At 43.4% G+C, this 24,283-nt stretch overlaps 1 protein-coding gene across 4 annotated transcripts in view; it reads right to left on the bottom strand.

The window, feature by feature from the left end:
- FOXA1 (forkhead box A1) overlaps positions 1-22,260 on the bottom strand; it is an 82,298-nt gene extending 60,038 nt beyond the window's left edge. For 2 of the 4 annotated variants that reach the window (XM_079119773.1, XM_079119774.1), the window contains exons 1-2: positions 21,921-22,258; positions 18,302-19,601 (exon numbers count right to left, since the gene is read on the bottom strand). In XM_079119773.1, the coding sequence (XP_078975899.1) occupies positions 18,302-19,601; positions 21,921-21,992 (1,372 nt within the window). In that variant the 5' untranslated portion in view covers positions 21,993-22,258. Of the gene's footprint in view, positions 1-18,146; positions 19,602-21,920 lie in introns of those variants that run through there. The other 2 variants (XM_079119772.1, XM_079119775.1) reach the window with 2 other exon arrangements.
- Between the last annotated feature and the right edge of the window lie 2,023 nt (positions 22,261-24,283).

The following is a 24,283-nucleotide window of genomic DNA, read 5'->3' as shown; positions in this document are numbered from 1 at the left end:
TTAAAATAACAAAATACCAACTTTCTTCATTGGCCATGAGCAATATTACTTAACCATGAGCTATATAAACTAAATAAAACCACAAAATGTTTGTTCATATGAGGTATTTATTTCAATTGGTTTTTGTGTATCTTTGAATCTCATGGGAGACACTCTAAAACTAGCTGTTAATACAGTCCTTACTAAATGAAATTACAATATGATAGAGTCACAAGAAGTATAGATAATTCAGCTGGGATGTAGCTTAGAGGTAGAGCACTTGCCTAGCATATGTGAGGCTCTGAGTTTGATCACCAGTACCTCAAAAAGGAATGGATCATAAGCTGCAGCAATGAGTGAGAGTTAAGGGATAAGAGGACCTATTATAAAATATCTAAAGCTTAATCGCATATTGATCATTCAATGATTTACAAAACCAGATAATGTACAGCATAGGGACAAGTGAAAGTGATGTTCTCAGAGGAAATGATCCTATTCAACTTACATTTGGAAGTTCTCAGGACAGCTTTTAATTATATCTAGAAGTCCTTGGTATTTTTTCTACAGGAGTATTTGGCAGAGATATGAAAGGGATAATGGGAGATGTTACCATTTATTTTATTAATAAATTTGGGGGCTGTGGATGTGACTCAGTGGTAACATGCTTGCCTGGCATGCATGAGGCCCTTGGTTCAAATCCCCCAATACCAAATAAATAAATTAATTAATTAATTAATTAATTAATTAATTTGGCTAATACCATACCTGGTGATGGGAATACAAAAGTGAATAAAACAGTCTCTGACTTCATAAAAATCACAGTCCAGAAGGAATAACATAGCTGTAAATAATTATAATATAGTATGGTATGTGCCATAATAGAGAGAGGCTCAGAATGCTTTAAAACATGTAAAAGGGGATCTTGCCTTTTCTTTGAGATTAAGGAAAACTTCCCAAAAGAGATGGTGTTTGAGCTAAGTGCCATTGGGATTGGCAATTAAGGAATCCTTGGTGACTTTAATCAGAGTGATTTCTACTGAAATGAGGGACAAAATCCAGATTGCAGTGAACCGAGAGGTGAGAATAGAAATGGAAACAGTGAAAGTAAACTGTTTTTCCCAGGAAATCACTTTCTGTTTTACTTGCTGCCTCTAGAAAGATTTAATAAGGAATTTCATATTTTAGAGCACAGTTACTTAGTGATGGATGGTAGTAATAGATTTTTCCCCTATGGGTCTTAGTGAATAATCACTTTCCACTTATACACTGTCACTGATATAAATCCTTCCAGCAAGAGCCTTAGCACCTGAAGAATACTGACATCTACACCTTTTCATTATGAATGTCTTTGATTCCCAGTTCTTCTAGTCCTTAATTCCTATCCTGGAGCTTCAGTCTCACTTGACAAGTATACCATTGCTAACTCACTTCGCTGGTGACCTACTGCAACTTCCGTCTAAAAAAGTATGCTTAACCCCAGTGACTTCCTTCTTCTAATCCATAATGTGTGTGTTACCTTTGAATAGAAATTCATATTATATTTCTTTTCAATTTTCTTCTTTTATGGTAGACATTATACAACAGTTTCATACTAACACTCATATATCTTCCCCAATCTTCTAATTTTTTACCATTTGCCAGCAATCTTTAGCTTAAAATGTTCTTTGCTTCTAGAATATTCTATAGCCTCACTTCCACCAGCATGGTTGACAATCACTCCAGCTCTCTGAAAAACCCAGCTTCAAAGGAGTGTATTTTTAGCCCTTTGGATTGTTCAACTACTATGTTAGTTTGACTCTAATATTTAGTTATCCAACTTTTCTCTCTAGGAGCATTGTCCATTTTGGACATAATCTAATCCAAACCGTATAACATTCAATTGGAATCCTATACACTGAACTGTATTGTAAGTGTGAAGGTTTGCTCTTCATGATGATATTAATCTGTGGCTTTCTGCCCTTCAGGTAAAACAAACATACTAGATTAAATAGTTTCAAGATCTTCAAGTCTTCTAGAATTACAGTATATAACTAAATGATCTTTATTGACTAATCAACTAAAGTTTACAGAAAAATTAATGCTACCATAACTAAAATATATGCCAACCCTCAAACCCATAAAATTTGCCTAAAAAGGTAAACTGAGGCCTCAAACACAAAGTAATTAAGAGAACCTCATAGAAATCACCAAGAGTTATGAGCAGGGACTTGGGTTTAGAATATAATAAGGAAATACTTTCTGCTGCTGGCTATAACAGAAGTTGCTCAAATCAGATTAATTCACTCACTACTAAGAATAACTACAAAACCTGGACAAAATACAAAGTGAAACAAAACAAAATCTGAAAACTCTGGAGAACAACCAATGCAGCCAAGGCCTGAGGGCCAAGATCCTGGGGAGAATGAAAAACATATTGGGGTGAGCCCTGCATTCATGGCTGTTTTCCCTTTGGAGCATATAACAATTCAAGTGTCCAGCTGAATCTGACCCTGCTTTGAGCTGAGGCAATAGCTGTCTGCCACTGGGAGAGGGGCAGGAGCCATCCCATCCCTAGGCCCAAAGGTACTTGGCATGGTGCAAGAAATTCTCCCACAACCATGATAGTCAACCAGTATAAGGTACACTTTGGAAGAAGAGCAGGGAATCTTCCTGTGCTGTAGACCCTGCGCTGAGAAGCAGAGACTGCCACTGGAGAGGTTCAGCTACACAACACTTACCTAAGACTAAGATGGAGCAAGAGAGTTGAGAAGCCCTCCTCCTTCCCCTCCATGGAAGATTTCATCTAGGAATAGGTAACAGCCCTCTACTTGTGGGAGAGGAACAAAAACATGGAAAGAGACTCCTATTCTTCAGGCCTAGAGAACCTGCTGATAGCTAAAGGAGGAGCAGGGAAATTGAAGAAAAAAACCTTGAGATGCCAGATCTTACACTAGGCACATGTGGCCATCCAGTGGAAGAATGCCAAGTCTGTTGTTCACTGAACATATAACTATGGCAACAACAAAATCCACCTTACCTTAAATGCTGACCAGATTTATTCAAATCTCACACTGATAGCCTGATAGAAGAGGGATCATTATGTTGGACATTTAGTTCAGTCTCTACTGTTGTTTATATAAAATATCTGGCCTTTAATTTTTTAAAAATAGAACACACCTTAAAAAGAAAAAAAATCCATGTGAAAAGATAAAATAGTCAACAGGACTGGATCTAGAGATGACCTAGACATTGGAACCATTAGAGACTTGAAAAAAAAAAAAAAAAAAAAAGACATGTTACTATTAAAAAAAAAAAAAAAAGAATATAAACGACAGTTGATTTATCAGAGAAAAAAAATTTTTGAATAAGATCTTTAAAATTCTGAAAATTACAAAATCAACAACCTGGAATTAAGTATCCAGCAAAAGATGGAAGTATCACCCATAGGACTCTACTGAAAGAAATCCTAAAGGCAGTCGATGAGGCAAAAGGAAAGTGAGCACAGAATCATGATGATTTAGGAAGAAAATTTGAGATAAGACAAATGAATATTGACTGTTTTTAAAAAAATAGAATACATGACATTAAAAAATGCATTTTGTTTAAAACAAACATATCTACTGTAATTAAAAGTCAAATGACCACACCTAAGTAAATAAAGCCCAAACCTGAGGGATATGTTTATCCATATGGGTCATCTAGTCTACACCCAATATTCAATCTTGAGAAGCTCACTATTTCCTGAGGTAGACTACTCAATCTATTTTGTAATCTTCTAATTTCTACCATCTGGCCCTTATTCTGTCTTCTATATTACATGTAATAAATAGTGCTAGTCTCTCTCATACATGCTAGAAGTAAGTATAGCATCCTCCAATCATAACAAAATGGTTTTATTCTTTGGCCAAACATCCCCATTCTAAACCATCTGTCACATAGAACGTTTTAGTTCTCATTCATATCCAGAGTCTTCTAAATACACCTTACTTTTTCAAACACATCCCAAAACATGAGCCTGTGGAGACCAATCAGTGCATCCTTACTTTCCATCATTATGTGGGCAGCCTAAGATAGTATTATATTTTTAGGGAAGAAATCTTGCTATTTTTTCAAATATAATCCCTGATTATATTATATTATTTACCTCTATGAAAACTCTAGTCTCAAGATATTAGGAATCATCTGCATTCACTTAAGTGAATATTAGGGTATAAATGGTCTGCAGACAAGAATTGACCCAAGAGAGTATGGAGACTATTTCAACATTTAATGGAAAGTTGTATGGATTAACACTGCGACCTTCAAATGGTAAGGAAGGGGAGGTTGTAGTAATTGGAAGTATTGACAAGGTATATGAATTGATTACAGATATATGCACAAAAAGAAGGATGAACCAATGGCTACTATGACTTTTCAAGCCTGAATGACTAAGAGAATGAGAAAAATCTGGAAGTTAGGAGGAGTGCCTTGTTACTGAGAGAAATGTCTTACTTTGATTTAAATATATTAAATATTCATTGAATACCTTGTAGACAGGTGTAGAAATAAGATGGGAAGGTTTTTAGTTAGTTTGTTTTTATTTTATTTTATGTTATTTGTTTTTAAGACAGAAATTAGCTTTCATCTGGTTATGTGGGAGTTCAAGCCATGAAACAAAGGAACAAAGAAAGTGTCAATGTCTAGCCAAAGACCATGGAGCATACCTATAGTTGAACAAGTTGAGTTTATTGCTTGGTACAAATAAGGGAGACCACACACCATGGGGAGCTGTGTGGCATTCCAGTAAGAGGGTGTTAGAAGGGACTTATCACAGGACTGAAGCTTGTATTAGGTAACTTTGTGGGAGGGTTCAGAAAGTAGAATTTTGGACTGGAAGCTCTCAGATGCAGAAATAATTCTATGATGGGAATCTTCATAAATTTTAAATAGAAAAAAAAAAAGATTAAAACAAAGCTTTGTAATTTGCAAAGAAACCTGTTAACTTTGAACGGGAAAATGTTTGCTAGTTTTGTGGTTCACACATATACATTGTTTTTCTGTCCTTAGACAAAATTACAAAGAGATCTTGTTTTTATCTCACTTCTCCATGATTGCACAGTGGGCTCATCTAATGCTGGTGTTTAGTAAAATTGTTCAGTGGCTACTTTTGTCCTGGAGAAGAGATAGGTCTCCTTTTTCCTCCCAGACCTAACAGAGGATGTATTGGTATGGAAATAGAAATGGTGAGCTGAAATATAGGATATTTGAAGGAATGGATTACAGGCAAAATCTTTTTTTAAAAAATTATTTTTTAGTAACATTAGAGACAAGATCATCTGCTAAGATTCAGGAGAAAGGGAGATGAAAAGGTTTAAGTCATCTAAGAAGTTACTTGGTAAATCAACAAAAGATGCTGCTTTTTTATTAAGTCACCTATTATTAAAGAACAAAATGCAACATTTGCTGTACAGCATGAATTTGCAGCATACTTAGGAATGAGGGTTGTTTTACTCTCTAAAAAAATAAAATAAATAAACAATAACAAAAAACCAGTATTGCTGTCTGCCATTTTTTATGAGTGTTACAAACAAAACTTTTCCTTGGAATACCCAGGCTATGTTAAATATTTGATACAAATAATTTGTAACTTTTGTTTTGGCTTTTGGGCTGCACCTCCCAAAGGGGAGAGAAATCTTGCTCTTTTTCCAAAACTAAATAGAACATCAACCAGAAACAATAGCCACCCAGAAGACCGAGTTCCATGGTATCCAGAACAAATAAAATTAAGGCTTCCACCCACCATCATAAAAGTGGACTCCCCACTCCCACTTCAGTTTTCTGTTTACGTGAATCTAAATAACTAGATGCCTTGCTCATTCCCGGTATTAGGTGTGATTGAGAGATAACTCACTTAGCGGCAGCCGCAGCCGCGGCAGTTTCTATGCATGCTGTAGCCCATGCTCTTGTGAGCATCAAAAGGAGATGAAGCCTGATTAACCATTTTGAAATCTATCGGATGAGGAGAAGTCCTTACAAAACAACTTTTATACGCTTTAATTAAAAACGTGTTCCGGCAGCTCAGAGCTGAATGGGCTTCAGGGGGAGCAGGGCTGAGCTCGTTGCTATGACGACACCAAATCTTTTCACGCCTGTCCCTTCCTCAGCGCAGCGTCTAGCTCTCCCCAGCCATTAATTTGCCTCTGCCCCATCTCTCACTCCCTCACTCCCCTGGTCGGGGAGTCCCTGGCCCAACAACTTTTGCTGCTTCTGCGATGGAATTCCTTCCTCCCTCCAGCTTCCTCATTTTTTATCCCTTACATTTCCCTGTCGATCTGTTTTCTATTCCTCTTTAAATCAAGTTACCTTCCTTAGTTAAAAATACATTTTGCCGGGTGGGATTGGAGGGAGGACAAAGCATTGTCCTCATGGTAAATTCTATCGGAAAAGTCTTGAGTTGTGGTCAAGAAGACTCTATATTCTACCATATTTTATATTTCAGATTGACACTGGCTATAAGACCATTCTTTCTGTTGCTGAGGATACCTAAAATAGAAAAGGTTCAGTTTTACTCTGTTAAAGTTGGTTTGTGTTTATTCTTAAAATCTCAGGTTCTTCCACATACAGCATCATCTGGTAATGATTTTAAGTGAATATAAGGCTTTAACATACAAATGCTTAATACGAATGCTTTGAAAACAAAGAGGAATTTTCTTAAGAAGGCCCTTTGAATATTTTTAAAGTTGTACTCATTACATAGGAAATTAAATGCATTTCAACACTGTAAGTTGTCACATCATGTGAATCATAATTAGGTAGCACTTGATCTTCTCAGGACTCAATGGCCAACTTGAAGAAAGCTAATATCTTTGAAATCTTGTATTCAATGGATTTATATAGATTGTGGTATTATTACACAACTTCTTAATGTTACCCTGAATCAGCTGAGGCCTTACAACTTTTCCTTTTGATTATAATTCCAATCTTCCCTTTCACTTACTCTGTTTTATAAGATGAACTAAGTGAATGGAATGCAGTGAATATCATTTCTCAATACTTCTTATTTCCTCTACCAACTTAACTCACAACTTGTTCTCCCTATGACTATATTTCCAAAATGAATTATTTGACAGATGAAATCAGCATTTCCTTTCTAAGTGTCTGACTCAGTAGAGATGTTGTAACCTAAGAGACAGGTGTAATTTGAGGGGGTTAATCCTTCACAGGACATGGCCCAGTGGTCCCTAAACAGAGCATGGGCAAATCCTTTGGGTTTTGGGACCCCAGAGTCTGGTTCTGAGTAAGAGACTCCAAGTCACAATGCAGCTTTCCAGCTCTAGCTGGTGAACATCTAGAATTGAAATGCAAAAGTTTTATAATGGACTACCTTGATCTAGTTAGGACATAAAACTCTCACACAGTATATTCCTGATAGGTCAGCTTGTAACAAATGCTGGGAAATCTCTTCAGCATGGGAAACAGTATTCCTTTCTTTTTTTCTTCTAGTGGCACTGAGGATTGAACTCAGGGCCTTACACATGCTAGGCAAGTGCTCTAATGCTGAACTACATTCCCAGTTACTTTTCTTGTTGTCATTGTTGTTGTTAGATGGGTGTCACTATATTGCTGAGGCTAACCTCAAACTTGTGATCCTCCTGCCTTAGCCTCCCAAGTAGCTGGGATTACAGGTGTGCACCACCTCACCTAAGGAACAGCATTTCTTCTAAATGAACCAACCCCCAATTGGCTTCTTTTTTTTTTTTTTTTTTATAGTTTAAAACCCAATACATTTTAAGAATTTGAAATCCTATGACTTTTTACTATAAGTCATACTTAAAAGGTAAGGCTACATGACCTAGTATTTGGGTGACATCTTACAAAGGGACAAAACCTCCTGTTCATAATAATTGTATCATTCAAAAGCTCAACTTTATTTTTCCTCTCCTAGTATAAAGACTAGAAAATCAAATGCTTATACATGTTCAAGGTGTTTTCCCACCTGGGGCACTTTATTTGGATCGATCCTAGGTAAGAACTAAAGTGTGTGTAGATTGGTTAAATAAATTGTTGAAGAGACAAGTATCCAGCCATCTGGAAAAAGTTTGAGACAATAAAAATGAATCCTTAAAGAAGCATTCTTGAAATATAAGACAATTTTACTTTAACATCAGAAAAAATTCAGTTGAAAAACATTTTGCACCATTAATAGAACTTCTCCATTGCCTGGATAAACTCAAGAAGTGGGAATCATTTAGTTCTTGATAATTAAATCTATTCTGAACTTGTTTGGGAATATTTTGAGGGGAATAATCTTGCAGATGAGTAAACTAGAAGTTATAATGGGTCTTTTCTGACACTACTCTTTTTATTTTTTAAAAAAATTTTAGTTGGAGATGTACATAATGCCTTTATTTATTTATTTTTATGTGGTACTGAGACTCAAATCAGTGCCTCACACATGCAAGGCAAGCACTGTACCACTAAGCCACAACCCCAGTCCTCTGTCATTAATTTTTGTGGCCCCATGATTCAATAATCCCAAGGCTGAAAGTGTGCTCTGTGATTGCACTTTGGATAACACTAAATTCTCATTTCTTCTGAAATGACTTTCCTCTCCTTCTCTCCTAATTCTGTTCTGGGGCCAAAGACATCTACATGAAAATTGTACTGTCTTTTGCTTAATAATTCATCCATCCTTTGGTGCCCTGCTCACATGAATTCACATAATCCTGTATGTGTACTCTTGGCACTTAGACAAATATTTATGTGATAAACCACAGAACTGTCATGTAGCTTCTGTGGTTTGGTGGATATATGTCAGAATTAAAGCTCTTTTGGTAGTTTTGAATATGCTGTTTTTCAGAGAACAGTTCTTCTACTGGGTCTAAAGTGTGGTTATTCTGAAGTCCTCAAAACATCATGAAAATTAATTTCCAAATTATTCCAATTGTACTATTACATTGAACTTATTCAAATTGCTAATATGTAAAATCTAAACCACTGCCATTTATAACACACACACACACACACACACACACACACATATATGTATATGTGGTATAAATGCCTTTCTCTCCCCAATAGATGTGATAAAGAATATGTCAAAGAAGAATATGCAAAGGAGGTATAGTAGTCCACCAGGTGTGGAATGTGTGTGCCACAATTAAAGACAAAGCTTAAACCTCCTCTTGATGTTGCAAAAGACACTTTGTGAAGCAAATTACTGTAAATGAATCAGTCATTATGATTCAAACCTATTCTTAAATAAGTTAATAAAAAGTAGGGTAAGGGCCCAGAAGTCATACACACACACACACACACACACACACACACACACACACACACACACACAGTTACTAACTGTAGAGACTGGCCTGGAATTTGCAATCCTCCTCTGCCAGCACCCCGCCCCCCACACTACCAATTAACAAGTCGATCATCTTTGGATAATCTGTAGTAGCTAGAGTCTAAAACTCATCTAAAGTATAGAATTTCCCATAGACTTCTTTAAGAGTCACTCAAAATATCTTCAAGGTAAATGCTTTACATCTCTTTTGAGGCAAATGTAAACAATACAGATGTCACAAAAGTAAATATGAGGTTAAATATAATCAGAATGCTACTCTGAGACAAGAAGAGGAGAAGGAGGACTGAAACCTTTCTCTATAATCCTTTCCTACCACAATGAAATTTTTCTCCTCACTCCTTCCAATTCCTAGGCCTAAAATTTGAGGGTGGGGTTAAAGCTCCAAGATGTAAATTTATAAAGGTTACTCTTCTTAATTGAGAAGGGAATTAGCAAAAATTCCTAGATCTCGTGATGAGAACAACGCCTAGCTCTACGCTTTCAATCTGAAACACTTTTTTCAGTTTACCCCAAGTCAGCAGATCAATTTATTGCTTCCTTTTTGTGGAGGACTGGTCTGTAGACAGAAATATTTTGTGGATGCTCCTCTAAGTCAGTATGTCTGAGTTCGGGTGGTTATGTATGAATAGATAGATACAGATATTTTACCTGTAATGTATATGTACTGCCCTTAGTTCTCTTAAGAAAAAGGTGAAGAGTCCATTGCTTGAAGGTTGAATTAGCCCGGACTAATGAAGAGGGAGGAATAAATGATCCAGTTACTACCACAAAGCACTCTTCTAAGTGCTCGTTTAGAAAAAAAAAAAGTACCTAAATTGTTTTATTATTATTCTTTATGTGACTGAAATAAAACTGCAGTACATACTTTCCCCAATAATGGGTGAGGGGAAAAGTAGGGTCGTATAGGAATCAAGCTTAGTAAAGACCTAAACTGGTATTTTACACAGTGATCTGTGGTCAGGCACGTGATAATGCCAGCTTTAGTCTGTCTTCACCTCCACGTACTCAGGAGTGTAGAGAAGGGGCTGCAGGCAGCTGAAAGGGCAATGGAACCCGGGAGGAGGACTGCGAGGTCGCAGTCTCCAGTGTCCTAGGGATGGAGAAGGTGATACATCACTCCCGGAATCCAGACCTCTATAGCCGGATGTGGAACGTGGTGTCCTGCTGCCCGGGCCCAGGCTCCTGGGTCACCTTTTAGAATAGCTGACGTGGAAGCAAATGGGAAGAACCTCACCAAAGGGGCCGGGTTTATTAGTGCTAGGTTGCGAGGAGACCTGACTCCGAGTCCAGGGCGCTGGGGTTGGGCTTCGTGGTCGAGGTGTTGAGAGCAGGGAGCGCTCAGCCAGGGGCCAGGGCGGGTCTTCTGCCCAGCGCTCTCGGACGCCCCGACTGCTTCACAGCTGGAGGCCGGGAAGGAGGAGAGTAAACACCCAGTCTGCGGGGGCCGCCCTCAGGGGATGGTTGCAAAGGGGAAACGAAAAATAAATCAAACGACAGTACCGCCCCGCCCCCTCCCCATGCGGCCTTAGCGGGAGGTGCCACGGGTCCTGCAGCCTAGCTGCCCGCCTGCGCCCCCAGTGCCGGGGACGCCGCAGCCGGGTCCGGCGGGTTGGGACTGCGACTCGGTGCGGGTCCCCAGGAGCACGTTTCGCCCTCCCGCCCTGCCTGGCCGGGCCCCTCGGGCTGGATAGAGCCCTGCTTTGCTCTTTTCGTTGGCCAAGCACAATTGTGTTATTGGAGATAATGAATTCAATCCCCATCAAAGGGCATTAGGCTCACTCGGGCCCTGGAGTTGCTGATGCCTTTTTTTTTTTTTTTTTCAAACTAGAAATGAAAGGCTGAGGAGAAAAAAATTCTCTGGGGGAGCCTTTCCCCTGATCGCCGCTTTTGAAGTGAAGGGGCCTGGGCATTGTTGTTCACCTCGCGGCCCATACGGCTGAAGAAAGCCCGGGCTTTTGAAGGGCTGAGAACCGCCTCGGCAATGAGCACCACGTCGGGCCGCGCGGCCTGCGGGCAGCATATGTCTCAGGGCGCGCGGGCACCGTCTGGTGGGCGGGGCCGCGGGCCTGGTGGGGTGGGGGCTGGACCCAGGAGGCGCGTACTGGACACAAGGCCTGCCCGCTGGGTGCAGCGGGCGCCCTGGGGTGCGGAGGGACCCGCGGGGCCTTAGAGCTTGCGCGGAGATCTGCAGTTCCTCGCGCCAACTTCGTGGAAGTAGCTCAGAGATTTCATCTGTGCTTGATGAGTTAAGATCTTCGACTAGGAGACAGACCTTTTGGGGGCGAGGGTAGGAAAAGCTGGGGTTTCGGTGAAGGTCGCAGTTCGGGTTGCTTGTAAGTCTTTCTTTATAGCCACTGGGACCCAGCATCAAAGGTGGCTGGCTGAGGTAGAGTTTGATAAGTCTGTGAAGGTATACACTTCAAACAGGGGCATATGTAAACCACGCAGTTAGGATCTAAAAAAAAAAAAATGTGACTGGGACAATTTACAAAGCAGCAGGGCTGCTGGCCAGGGTGCGGAGGGCGTGGGAGGCAGTCACTCAGCAGCTAGTGCACGGCCGATGGGCTTGAGGGTCAGATTTTCCAGCATTGGGGCATCTGGCCTTGCCGTTCTGAGCCAAGGACATCTCTTTAGCATCGGGTCGTCTTTTCTAAAACCTGTTGCAGCATTTACCTTTACTTCTGTGCCCCAAAATGAACTTCCCTCAAGCTGGATTCGTTCCCTCGGCCCGCCACTGAGCTCTTTGGCCCAAGGTCAGCAATCGGAATTGTCCCATTCCCTTCTTCATCCTCCCCATCTCCAACCCCCTCCTCCTCTCCCCTAAGGATCCGGGTTATCCACCCCATTAATATATTAGTCAGGCATAACACAAAGGAAGCGCGTGTCGGCAGAAGGCAATGTGACTCCAGGGAAAAGCGAGAAAACCTGGACAATGCCCTGCGCTACCACACGGTTCATTGCAGTTTGAGCTGGTGAATTGGCCTCCACCTAGGAAAAGCCGTGGAGGACACTGCGGGAGTTGGCGATCGGCGGCGTTGAGCGGTTGTTAGATTGGGCATTTATAGTTGGACTGCAGGAGTGAAGCCCAGATGGGGCCCATAGCTAGGATAATGTTCCAAAAATTACCCCATCACCTAAGTCATGCGAAGAAATCATAAGTCCAGGAGCACACAGTAAACAGGCTCCTCCTTTCTTCCTCGTACATAATAGGCCCTTAAAATTAAATATGTAAACGAAATAAACCATTGCAAAGCCCCTTACATTCTTTTCCTTAAATTGTGTTTTAAAATAACAACTCTTTGGCGTACCCTAGAACATGATTGGACAGGCAAAGGCGTAACAATTGTTATAGGAGAGGGGGGAAAGAAACTATGGAGATTTGCAATTTAATTCGTGGTTCCCTATTTCCAGGCATTGCTTTGGGGGGAATTTCCAGGTTGTTTTTTGGTTGTGGGGGAGGGGAAGTGCTTGCTATGTGATCTTTAGGAGGTGTTGAGAAAAGTAGAAAGGCAACTCCACTTTTAGAACTCTATAGTTTGGCCAGCCCCTGGGTGTGACTGACTGGGTTTTGAGCTTAATTTCCCCAGTGACTTGACCAGCATCCTACCTGCATTCTCAAGTCCAAAACAGGATTCCATTTAAGCCCTTTCCTTCCTGAATTTGGAAGAAGAGTATCCTGCCCCTGTAACTCTAGGTTGACTAGAATACAGAGAATCCCAAAATATTCTGAGATGGCATCTAGAGGGAGAACTCCTCACTTCCCAGAGGGGCAAGGAGGAGGGGAGCTCACACTTGTCATGCCATTTGCTTTTAAAATGTGTAGTCACAGCAGTCATAACTGTCATGAGGAAGTTAGAAAAAGAAAGGTAGCAAGTGAGAATTTCCCTCTGGTCAAGTTTTAAAAATGTTTGTAATAGGAACATGTGTGCAATTTACAAGTTATAATGGAACAGCATGGATATTCTCCAGTCCCTTAAAGCCTGCTAGGAGGGCTGGGGGTGGGGAGGGTTTGGGGGGGGAAGGTGAGGGTTGCAGTCCCAGCTGTGCAAAGTTCAATGAACCAAGCTGGGCTGGGAGCTAAAAAGAGAAAACACCAATAGAACCATTATGCCCCAAATTTAACTATTTGGAAGAAGAAGAAGGAAAAAAAAAAATAAGTAATTTGTTGTTAAATGTTATTTGAATACACTGAATAGCACGGTAGGTGGAAAATAAGACTTGCATATGTAGCTACTTTTAAAAAACCTTGTATCTTTCCAAATGGATTCTATTTATAAACAGGAAGGTTGTAAAATCTTCCAAGTGATTTCATTTTATAACAGTCTCCATCTTATGAGTATCTATAGATACTAACAATTCTTTTAGTTGGGAACTTTTTATTTCTAAATTTCAGCATAATTTGATTACTTATTTAGCTCAAGGTAGCTTAAAAATAATCACCTTTGCATGTAATTATCCTGAAGTAATTAGGCTTTCTTCTAACTGTGTTAGTTGTAAACCACATAGCACTATAATTCAAATGAAGTGTTTAATTTGGAAGACAAAATATTTTTACAAATTTATTAAATATTAAATAATTTAAGCAATTTTATTTTTCAACAAGTTTTTCCTCTTGACATATTGAGGTATCACATTAAAATACATTATAGCTAAATGTTCTACAATATTACTGCTAAATCAACAGAAAACCAATTGATCTTGAGGAAAGGTTAATTAATTTGGGCTACAGGTCTCCTACTTTGTCCGCATTGACAGGAATTCGTATTGATCGCAGTTTTTTTTTTTTTTTTTTTGGTAAAGAAATTTAATAAGCATGTTCATTGTAACTGAGATCAATTTTTTAAATGCCAAAACAACAAGGTTTTAACATTTTATCACTGTGGGAATTATTGTCTGTTATGGTTCATTCAAATCTGCAAGACTACTGAGAAAAATGTTTTTTTTACACTTTCAGTGAAATCTGTCAGGTATCTAGTCTTCTGAAAAATGAAAACATAAGTTAAAAACTTTAATAGGATTCCGTTGGTTTTCGTCTCATAACAATTCTCGCCAGTTTATTGTGCTATGCCCGGGGATCACCTAAGGGACAACGGAAATACAATTTTATCTTTGATTTAAACACTGTATTAACTACCTTGTGGAAAACGAACTGAGCTGACTTCTACTTGCGAACTCTTCTGAGTTGTTTCGTTTCTGCTGAATAGAACTGGTGAGTTTTTCTTCTTTCCTCTCTTTGGTTGTCTCCCCCCTTCTGCTTTTTAAAATCAGTTTTAAAATGTTTCAGACCTGCCGCTTCCGAATGCAAGGTGGAAGTAACAGTTGAAGCTTCTCTCCCCTGCACTCACTCCCCAAACATCTTTTCCTCCTTTTTAAAAATATGTTTGCTCGGCGGCGTTGCCAGCGGATCCGAGGGCCTCCGGGGCTTTACGCTCGGGTCAGTAGGAAGACTTTCTCTCCTCGAGCCCTCCCCCCGCCTCTGGAGACCCCTCCCCCACCTCGGGCGAAATTCCTAAATAGAACAAGCAGGGGGCACCGCGGCCGAGCTCGGAGCATCCCCTTTCCAGCCCTCGTCCGCCCGAGCTTCCGAGGTGAAGAAATACAGGAACGCGTAGACCAAACGCGGGGGCGGGGGAGCCGGAGTCGCACGAAGGCGGCACGCTCGGGGAGGGTCCCCGCGCTCCCTCGGTTCCACAGATGTTTTCCTCCTGGCCCCGGGGCGCCGCGCCCCGGCCCCGGGCGTTCCCGCGTTTGTGTGTCCGGGTTTCCGAGGAAGGGATTACGCAGCGGGAGCGGCCGCGGCAGCGCTGGCCGCTGGGGCCGTAGGACGGTAACGAGGCGCCCGGACTTCTTTGTTGACTTTTAGGTCTCCGGCTCAACAGAAGATTTATTCGCTAGGAGGGGAAAATGCCCAAACAATGAAGAACTAACTGCACTTGTCATCTTGAGGCGCTTGCGGTCTTGCGCTTCCCCCCTTCCCCAGAAATCTGCCCTAGTCCCGACGCGCGGGTCCCAGATCGCATAGCCCAGGGGTGCGGGGTGCGTAGTCAGATAATCGCGTGAGAAGCCCACCCGGCAGGAGCTGGGCCTGCAGGAGCCTCTGTTCTAAGGCAAGACCAGTTCCTCATGACCCTGGCTCTAGCTTCCCAGGAGGTCCACGAAGGCTCAGGGCACCTCGCCACCCGCAAACCCAGAAAAAATCTGCCAAGTAAAAGATCATGAGCTAAGGCCGACTTCAACCTGGTGGGGAGAAGACTGAACATCGACACTGATAATATGTTGAAGGGGAAGAAGGGAACGTCACCAAGGGGATGGCACAAAACTCAGACGCTTTAGGTTCAAGGGAACTGGGGGAAATGACAAATGCAGAGGCCCAAGCTCATACGTTTGTGTTACATTTGGAATTCGAATTTGCTATGACTCGTTTACCCGCTATGTAACTATGAATAACTGTTAAGAGTCAAAGCTTTTTCCTCTCTTGGGTTTTCAACGTCCTTCCGAGGTCTCCAAATTAAGTCTTGAAATGACTTAAACCAGGAATTTATTTTCCCTTTCTCCTTTCATTTGTTGAAGTGAGCAGAGATGTCTGGATTTTTCCCAAGTGCTATGTGGCTCCCCTTTCTCATCTGGGGAGGCCATTACGCGATAATTAAGCGACTCGCCACAACTCTTTTTATCTTGTCCGCGGTGTGGAGTGGTGCGATCAAAGTAAAGGCTGTCCAAGTTCAAGCCCTGGTGAGGATGGAGTTCATACACAAGCGCTCAGGCAGGCCAGCCTCTACTTGGGGTGGTGGTGTTATTGTTGATGTCAATCTGAACAAGACTTACAAAGAAATAGGTGGACTGGAAAGTGAGCCTACTATCAAAGGAGATTAATGATTTTGTGATCCCAAGCAACTAGGGGTGTGAAGTTGCATTTCAAATCTTCTTTGAAGGCAAACAAATCATCAGATTTGAGTTCTGAGGAGCGATATTTTAACCATCAGTATTTTAAAAAATATCTTCACAAAAACAAAATAGCTACCCTGAAATGTCCTAGTGGCACAAAACTTTCCCTACAGGAGTGAATTAACTCCTCTCCTTTCTCCCTCCAAAGCTACCAGGATGGTTAAGTTCTCTTTTAGTGAGAATAGGGTTGAAGAGTCCCTGTTGAAGACAACTTAATTTTATCAGTCACAGCCGATATATTATTCTCAATACTTTTCTGATAAGGGGGAAAGTATACATTGGGAAAGGAGGAAAATTAGCAATATTGATTTCACAATGGAAAAACTCAAAGGAAACACAAAAGGCTTAAGGTCATGCAAGAAAATTGAAGTAAATCTTACTGGGAATAAAGAATTTTTAAAAATCTCAATTCTTGGACTATTTAATCACTCTATCTGCCCACTTTAATTTCTTTCACTGCCTTTTACTGACCACATGTTCATTTAAATCATAGATGAAACAATTTTATTTTAGGTAATTTTCCTGTTTGTCATTCATATTGTTTCAAAATTTGAAAAAATATAATATTCAGAAGATCCGTTTTGGATTTAGTTAAGTGAATGAAAATAAGAGAAATCCTTTTTTTTTTTTGTTAACATTTGATTTATTTAAAGTCCTTAACTGCAAATGATCAAGAACATATTCCACGGCTTAAAATCTGGTATTATTTTTGTTATTTAAATCAAAATATTTTAATTACAATCACATTGATAAAATTAACATTTTAATTGTAATTTTAACCATCATTTAAAGCAATTTCGGCTGTAAAGAAAAAGAATAAACCATGCAATAAATTAACATTGAGAAGGCAAAAAGGAATAATAATGAAACCCGTCTGGCTATACTAACACCATATCCAACTGTGGAAAGTGCATTAACACTGGATGAAACAAGCACACGATGGCAATAATTAAAATGGCCACAATCAATAGGATTTTGGAATCTTGGATCAATTTTTGAAACACAGCTCTCTATTAATGTCTCTCTTCTCCAACATTGTGATATTCTGTTTTTGTGGGGAAATATCCTTTAAATGGTGTACATTCACAGAAGCTAATTTTATACCGTATATGACCTCAGAATGGCATGACCATGGCACTCTGCAAATCAAGGAGCAGAGTTCTTGAGGAGGGCAATTCCTGAGGAATCAATTCCCAGGCCCATATATCGGGAGAGAACAAGTGGGTAGAGTCCTTGTAACTTCTTGGTCAGGCAACTCTTTAAAATGTAGAATGTATATTACCTACCTATTAACCTCTATATGTTATGTAAATATATGGAGAATGTCTACATATCTGAGCATAATTAAGTCCATAGACAGAATATGTGTATTTCATTTAAAGACAACTTCTATCTGGATCAGAAATGTAAGCTGAAAAACAAATGGCTCTGATGTTTATTCTGTTTGTTTCATTGCATAACTGCAGAAATCTTTCAATACTTCCTAGAGCCCCTAGTGTCTACTTGTTTCTTACCATTTCAATTCTTATGGTTAAGAGTATTGCCACAGACCTGTAAACTCGTGCGTTGGGGTCAGGTAAGAGGGGAGAAAAAGCACAAACAAATATTTTACAAACTTGACCGTCTTTCTTTTTTTTTAAATATACCCTGCACAGACTAGAATGTGTCCGGAAGGGATAGAGGGAAGAAAGGGAAGTGGGGAAAGAAGAAGGAAAATTTTATATATACACTTGTGGATCATTAAACTTCACAGAAAAAAAATTTGTTGGTGCGGGGTTGGTAATAATATACACAACGAGTTTTGAATACAATAATAAAGTAACAGTCCTTTCCACTGGGGGAAATTGTGCACGAAAAATTAAAATAGTTGGGATTGTATTATGCTGTTTTTGGTTAGGTATGTATGGTTTTGTTTGCTGTTGTTTTTTGTTTTGTTTTCTTTCTCTCTCTCTCTCTCTCTCTCTCTTTCTCTCTCTCTGCTACCAGCATGGCCATGCAGACAAAACCCCAGTCCCGGCAGCTAGGAAGTGTTTAGGACGGGTCTGGAATACACACCTTGGTAGTAGGCCGGCTCCAGGGCTGAGGGCTCGATGGGGCTCCTGGTGGCCACCGATGCGCTGCCAAGCGGCAGGCTGGCGGGCAAGGCGGCGCCGTAGGGCGAGTACTGCAGTGCCTGCTCGTATGCCTTGAAGTCCAGCTTGTGCTGCTGCTCCGAGGAGGACATGAGGTTGTTGATGGAGAAGGGGTGGTTGAAGGAGTAGTGGGGATCTCCTTTCAGGTGCATCTGGGACTCGTGGGGTGCTAGGCCATGAGCTGGGTGAGAGGGGGGCACAGATGCCAGGGTCCCGGGCCCGGAGCTTATGGGGGGAGCCGACGAGGAGGCTGGAGTCTTCAACTCCGAGGCGCCCCCTGTCGCCGTCGCCCCGCTGTGGTCCAGAGTCTGGGGGCTGGCTGCGGGCCCGGGGGCCGGCGCGCCCTCTAGCTGGCCCGCCTTCCCGTGCACGCCCCGATGGAGGGGCGAGTCGGCGCTGGGGTTACCCGCACCGGAAGGGTCCTTGCGGCTTTCAGGGCCGCTCTTGGAGCCACTGCCCCCACTCCCTCCCCCGGCCCCCGGCTGCTTCTCGCACTTGAAGCGTTTCTGACGGCGCAGGTAACAGCCGTTTTCGAACATGTTGCCGGAGTCCGGATGCAGCGTCCAGTAAGAGCCCTTGCCCGGCTTGTCCGGGGATCGTGCCACCTTGACAAAGCAGTCGTTGAAAGAGAGAGAGTGGCGGATGGAGTTCTGCCAGCGCTGCTGGTTCTGCCGGTAATAGGGGAAGAGGTCCATGATCCACTGGTAGATCTCACTTAGCGTGAGCATCTTGCTGGGCGCCTGCTGGATAGCCATCGTGATGAGCGAGATGTAGGAGTAGGGCGGCTTGGCGTGCGGGTAGCTGCGCTTGAACGTCTTGGCGTCGCTGCCTCCCCCAGCGCGGCTGCGGCCCAGGTTGGACGGAGCGTACGCCATCGGGCTCATGCATGGGTTCATGGCGGCTGCATAAGGGCCCAGGCCATTCATGGAGGCCGCCGGCTGCGCGCCCATGGCGCCCATGCCACCTGGACTCAGCGCCGTCCCCATAGCAGTCACACCTGCTGCCGTCATGCTGTTCATGGCGCCCGCTGAGCCCCCTGGCATGCCGGTCACGGCACCTGGACTCAGACCAGCCCCCAAGCCCGGGTTAGCGTAGGACATGTTGAAGGAAGCCGGGGTCATGTTGCCGCTCGTGGTCATGGTGTTCATGGTCATGTAGGTGTTCATGGAATTCATGGAACCCAGGCCTGAGTTCATGTTGCTGACCGGGACCGAGGAGTAGGCCTGCAGCGGAGACAGCGAATGAAGAGGCCCCCGAAGGGCGGGGTTAGTGGTAGGCTCAGGGGGGCAGCAGGCCGGGGAGCAAACTCCTGGGCGGGGGGCAAATGGAGAGTATTTCTGAGAGTATGGGAGCCCCCCCCACCCAGGGCAAACTGTTAGGCGCCCTTCCCAGACCGAGCAAAGATGTCTTGCACGGCAGGAGGAAAATCCTAACGCAGCAGGCATGAAAGACAAGCACTCACAGAAAATATGTCCCCGGGAAGATGTGTAATCGCCTTACACGCCAGACTCAGAGGTTGGCTTCCAGGGCAGCTTCACTGCCGCCTCTATCCACGCCAGGCAGTATACCAAGTCTCCACCCCAGATCAGCCTCAGCCCTTTGGGCAAATGGTCTTTAAAACTTTGAAAACAGAATTAATCTCTGACCCTTTGATTCTTCACTTCACCCCAAGGGCGCAGTGGGCTCCCCAGCCCAGCCCCCGTTGGGCAAGTGATAGTGCACCAACTCTGCGCCCACACCTTACCCAAGGCTAGCAGTCTCAGTTGTGCTAAATGGTTGCTAATGAAACTCTCCTTGATAGAACAAACCATCCATGGCCATATAACCCCCCACCATCATTCATTTTCCAACAACTGGCTTTACTGTTTAGGAGTTTTTGCCAAATGATGCCTTTTCGTTTGTAAAAAAAATTATATTTAGACGTAGTGTTTCCCACCTACTTGTAACAACTCTAATATTTAAAAAGGAAGCAAACTCAGAAGTTATATAGGCTTCGGAAAAATAAAACTGAAAAATTAACAGAAGGGTATTGCAGAGGTGCATCATATATATCAACCTACTACATACATTTAACATGAGTTTATATGTATACCTCTGCAAGCCATTCAAAAACCTGCATTGTTACTTATTTCCAGTCCCTTGCACGTGTGAAAATTTTGGTGACAATCTGTTGAAATAATCATCTGGGGTTTTTTTTTTTTCACACACTGATAAGCTGCTGCTGATCATTTCAAAGCCTGCCTTTGAAACTACATGAGTTGTTTTGAAAGATGTCCAAAATTAAACTCCACTTACTTTTTCTTATTGCTCTTCTACTTCCTAATTCTCAACTTCAACATGTAAAAAAGCTCTTTCTACTAAGGGGCTTAACTGGTGGATTGAGATGACTGCATCAGAATTAAACCCTTGGAAGAATTCTGATTCCTTTAAAAATCATCATCAAGTGAACTCTTTATCAATAGTAATTTGGGAATGAACTGGTTATTTTAAAATGTAGGGCCCAGAAATATTAAAATTAATAATTTAATAAAGAACAATAAAGTCCTCAAATTTATGTTCATTAGCAAAAATAATTCCATTTGAAAACATAAGAGGCGAACAAATAGATTTAAATAGGAATACCCTGTAAGCTATGGTATTCAAATAAACTCAAATGAATTTGTGAATATCTCTATATCTCTCCAAATTAATTGCTATGAAAATGTCTGATTCTATATTTTTTGGTCCACCGCCGTTATATGGTTCGGTTTATTTACTTTGGAGTTTATTTTCTTTCACTTTTCCCAAGATAATCCAAGGCCCAATCCAATAAGCGTAACTTTTGGGAAGTAACTGAAAGCTGTTTCCAGAAAAAATACTTTTAATAGGGGGTGATCCTGCCTGTACCTGGTTTTCTTCTCAATTCTTTTGTGCACATTGTAAAATAAAGCCCATGAACGGGCCACCAAAGGGACAATGAAGAGAAACAGGTTCTTGGCCCCGAGTTCTGGAAAAAGATTTGGCTCGCACTAGCGCCACCCAGCGGTTCTAGAGAAGAATGGGCTCGCTTCTACCCAAACAGGGCTTTTGAAGAAGTTTTACAAAATTTAGGAATCGTTTCATTATTAAGACGTCCAACTTTGCAGCACAGCGCCTTTATCCGAATACGTCCGCAAATAAAAACGGTGGGACGAAGAGACCGCCCTGAAGTCTAGCTCTGGCTTTTTCAGAGTTGCTTCCAACTAGTGCCGGTGGCACCCGCCGCACCCAGGGCCGGGCTCCAGCTCCCGCTCTCTGCAGGGCAAAGGCAAGTGCTTCCCAGAGCGGATGTTTTCAAAGCCCGGACTTTCCTAAAACTCTTTTGCCCGCTGCGAGCGCAAGGATCCAGCAGGGCAACAGGGCTGGCTATGAGGCCCGGCCAAAGCTGGGCCCCACCACACCAAGACGGGCAGCCCTGGCACCGATTAGGCGCTCCCAGCCCGCCAGCCACCCTGCCTGACCCGCGCCCACCTCGCCCCGGCCTCTGGGCTTCGGGGACGCCCTGCCGACTACTAGCCTCTCACCTCCTGTGTGTCCGCGTAGTAGCTGTTCCAGTCGCTGCTCTCATGCCCTTCCATCTTCACAGTTCCTAACATCCTGGAGCAGCCCTGCCCGATGCAACCATCCAGCCCAGTGCGAAGCGACGGGCGACCGCGCGGCGCGGGGCGGGGGGAGGGGAGCCGAAGCAGCTGCAGTCACCCGAGCGCCCGCGCGGGCCCAAAGCCACCCCGGAGAGGAGGAAGCCTGGCGCTGCGGGGCGCGGCGTGCGCGGCGGCGGCGGCGGCGGCGCGGCGGGCGGGGGCAGCGCCGGGGGCAGGCGGCTGCCGCGGAGCGCGGCGCCGGGGAGCGCCTCCGCAGAAAGTGAGCGGGCGGCCTCTGTGAGGCGAGTGCAGTTGAGCTGATGTGGATCTTACGTCGCTCGAGTGCCCACCTCCTCGTCCTCTCCCCATTTGTCCGCGGCACAAAGACGCTCGCACCTACAAAGCCCGAGGTGCACCTGCGAGGCGGCCGCCCGCCAGTCCAGCCACTGCGCCTCCCGCCCTGCCGCGCCGCCGCAGCGCGCGCCCCCCGCGCCCCCTCCCGCTAAGTCCCCTCCCCCCAAACCTGGCCCTCACTTTGTTTGCAAAGCAGTGTAATTGGTTTAAGCCCCGAGGCTAGGGAAAGAGTGAAATGGGGCGGGGGAGTGTGTAACCCCCTTTGGAAAAGGAAAAAAGAAAAATAGGCGGGACCTTAAGGGCAGGCCAAGATTCTAGATGGGTACCCTGTAGCTGGAGAAGGGCTGGGACGGTGGCGTCGAAGCCCAGGCTCTAGGACCGTGTGCGCTAGATGACCAAGGGGTTCCTCCCCAGAGGCACTCACCACCCTCTGAACCAGAACTGCGACGGCGTCCGGAGCCCCTCCTGCCCTTTTACCTGTTCCCTGCCTCCACCCTTCTGATTCCAGACCCAAAGTTCAACCCCGAGAGACCGGTGAATACAGACTTTATTTTTATTTTTTTCTCCCTCACTTGGGCTTCAGACTAGAAAAGGGAAAAAGACCTACTTTTGCCTCGTCACTAGAAACCCAGTCATCTGAGTCAGCCGGGCCGAGTGACGTTAGGTTGACCCGGGCTTCTGGCTAGCAGAGCGGAGGCGCTGCCACGAAACTCGTACCTGCGGCTAAGAGCAGGTGAGTCACAGCACCGTTTTATATCTTTATGACATAACTTTTTTTTTTTTCCGCCTCAGTCCACTCCACTCCCCTTGTCTCTGTAGTGATCATAAAGAGGAAAAAACTGAGAGCAGATGTCTGTGTGGTAGAGCAGGCGGATCCAAGTCGGCCGTCCTTCCTCTGTCGAGCTCCTCCTCCCACCCCCCTTCGGCAGCCTGGAGGACTGAGCTGAAAGCTACCGTCTGGTTTCTGATAGGGAAAGGTCAGGGGGAGGGGACATCTCCCTAAACACGGGCGTTAGCTGGGAAAGCTAGGACCCGTGCTCGGGGACGCATCTGCACTGCTGAAGAGGTGCCAGGCCAAAGCCAGAGGCAGCCCGTAGTGGTGGGGTCTCTGACCTGGAGGTGCTGGACTAGCACTTCAAGCTCTTGCCTGGTTCCTAATGGGTCCTAGGCGGCTATGGAAAATTCTCCCTCACGCACAGCCTCTTGCCGCCCTAGAAGCTCTCTGTAGTGGAGTGCTCACATGTCCTGGAGAAAAAGACCAGCCAAAGAGACTGAATGATAGACACTGAACTGGTGATAAATTGGGAGATGGTGCATGGGTGTTTCTGAGTAGACTGTATATGTGTTTCTGAGGATGTGTAACTGAGTGTATTTCTGAGTATGAGTGATGGAGTGTGTGAGTGACCCTGTATGTGTTGCACCTGCCTGCAGAACCAGGCAGGTTCCTTAAGTAGCAATAAAATAAAATCTTAACTACGACTACAAAATTCTTGTTTTGCAAAGTTTAAAAATGTGATTAATCTCATTTTAAGAAATGTGTTTTAACTTGTCTTCCATAGAGATACCTTATCACACCTCCCTTTCTTTGTTCTCTTAAATCTTTCTTCCTTGAAATCTGGCATGAGAATCACATTAAATCCTTGAACCAAATAAATCTTTTAGATCAGCAGGGGAGCAGAGAGGGTGAAGATGTACAGTTAAGGAAATAAAAAAGATAAAAGCATTGAATTACAATTCCTTTTTGAACAAAAAGGTGGGGGACATCATTTGTGAGGGAAGGTATGAGAGTGAAATTAAATCCACCTGGAACTCAGCAGACCAAGAACCCATCCCAATGCAATCTGTGGAGGTGGGCCCATGAGTTTGTGTAAATGTACTCCAAGTGTGTGTGGGAAGCTAATTCTTTTGTGCAAAGTTCCCATCAGCAGCAGGACCTCACTTCCAATTGCAAA

The sequence above is a fragment of the Sciurus vulgaris genome (assembly GCF_902686455.1).
Source record: "Sciurus vulgaris genome assembly, chromosome: 2".
Taxonomy (NCBI): Eukaryota; Metazoa; Chordata; class Mammalia; order Rodentia; family Sciuridae; genus Sciurus; species Sciurus vulgaris.
This window is presented reverse-complemented; position numbering and strand designations above follow the sequence as displayed.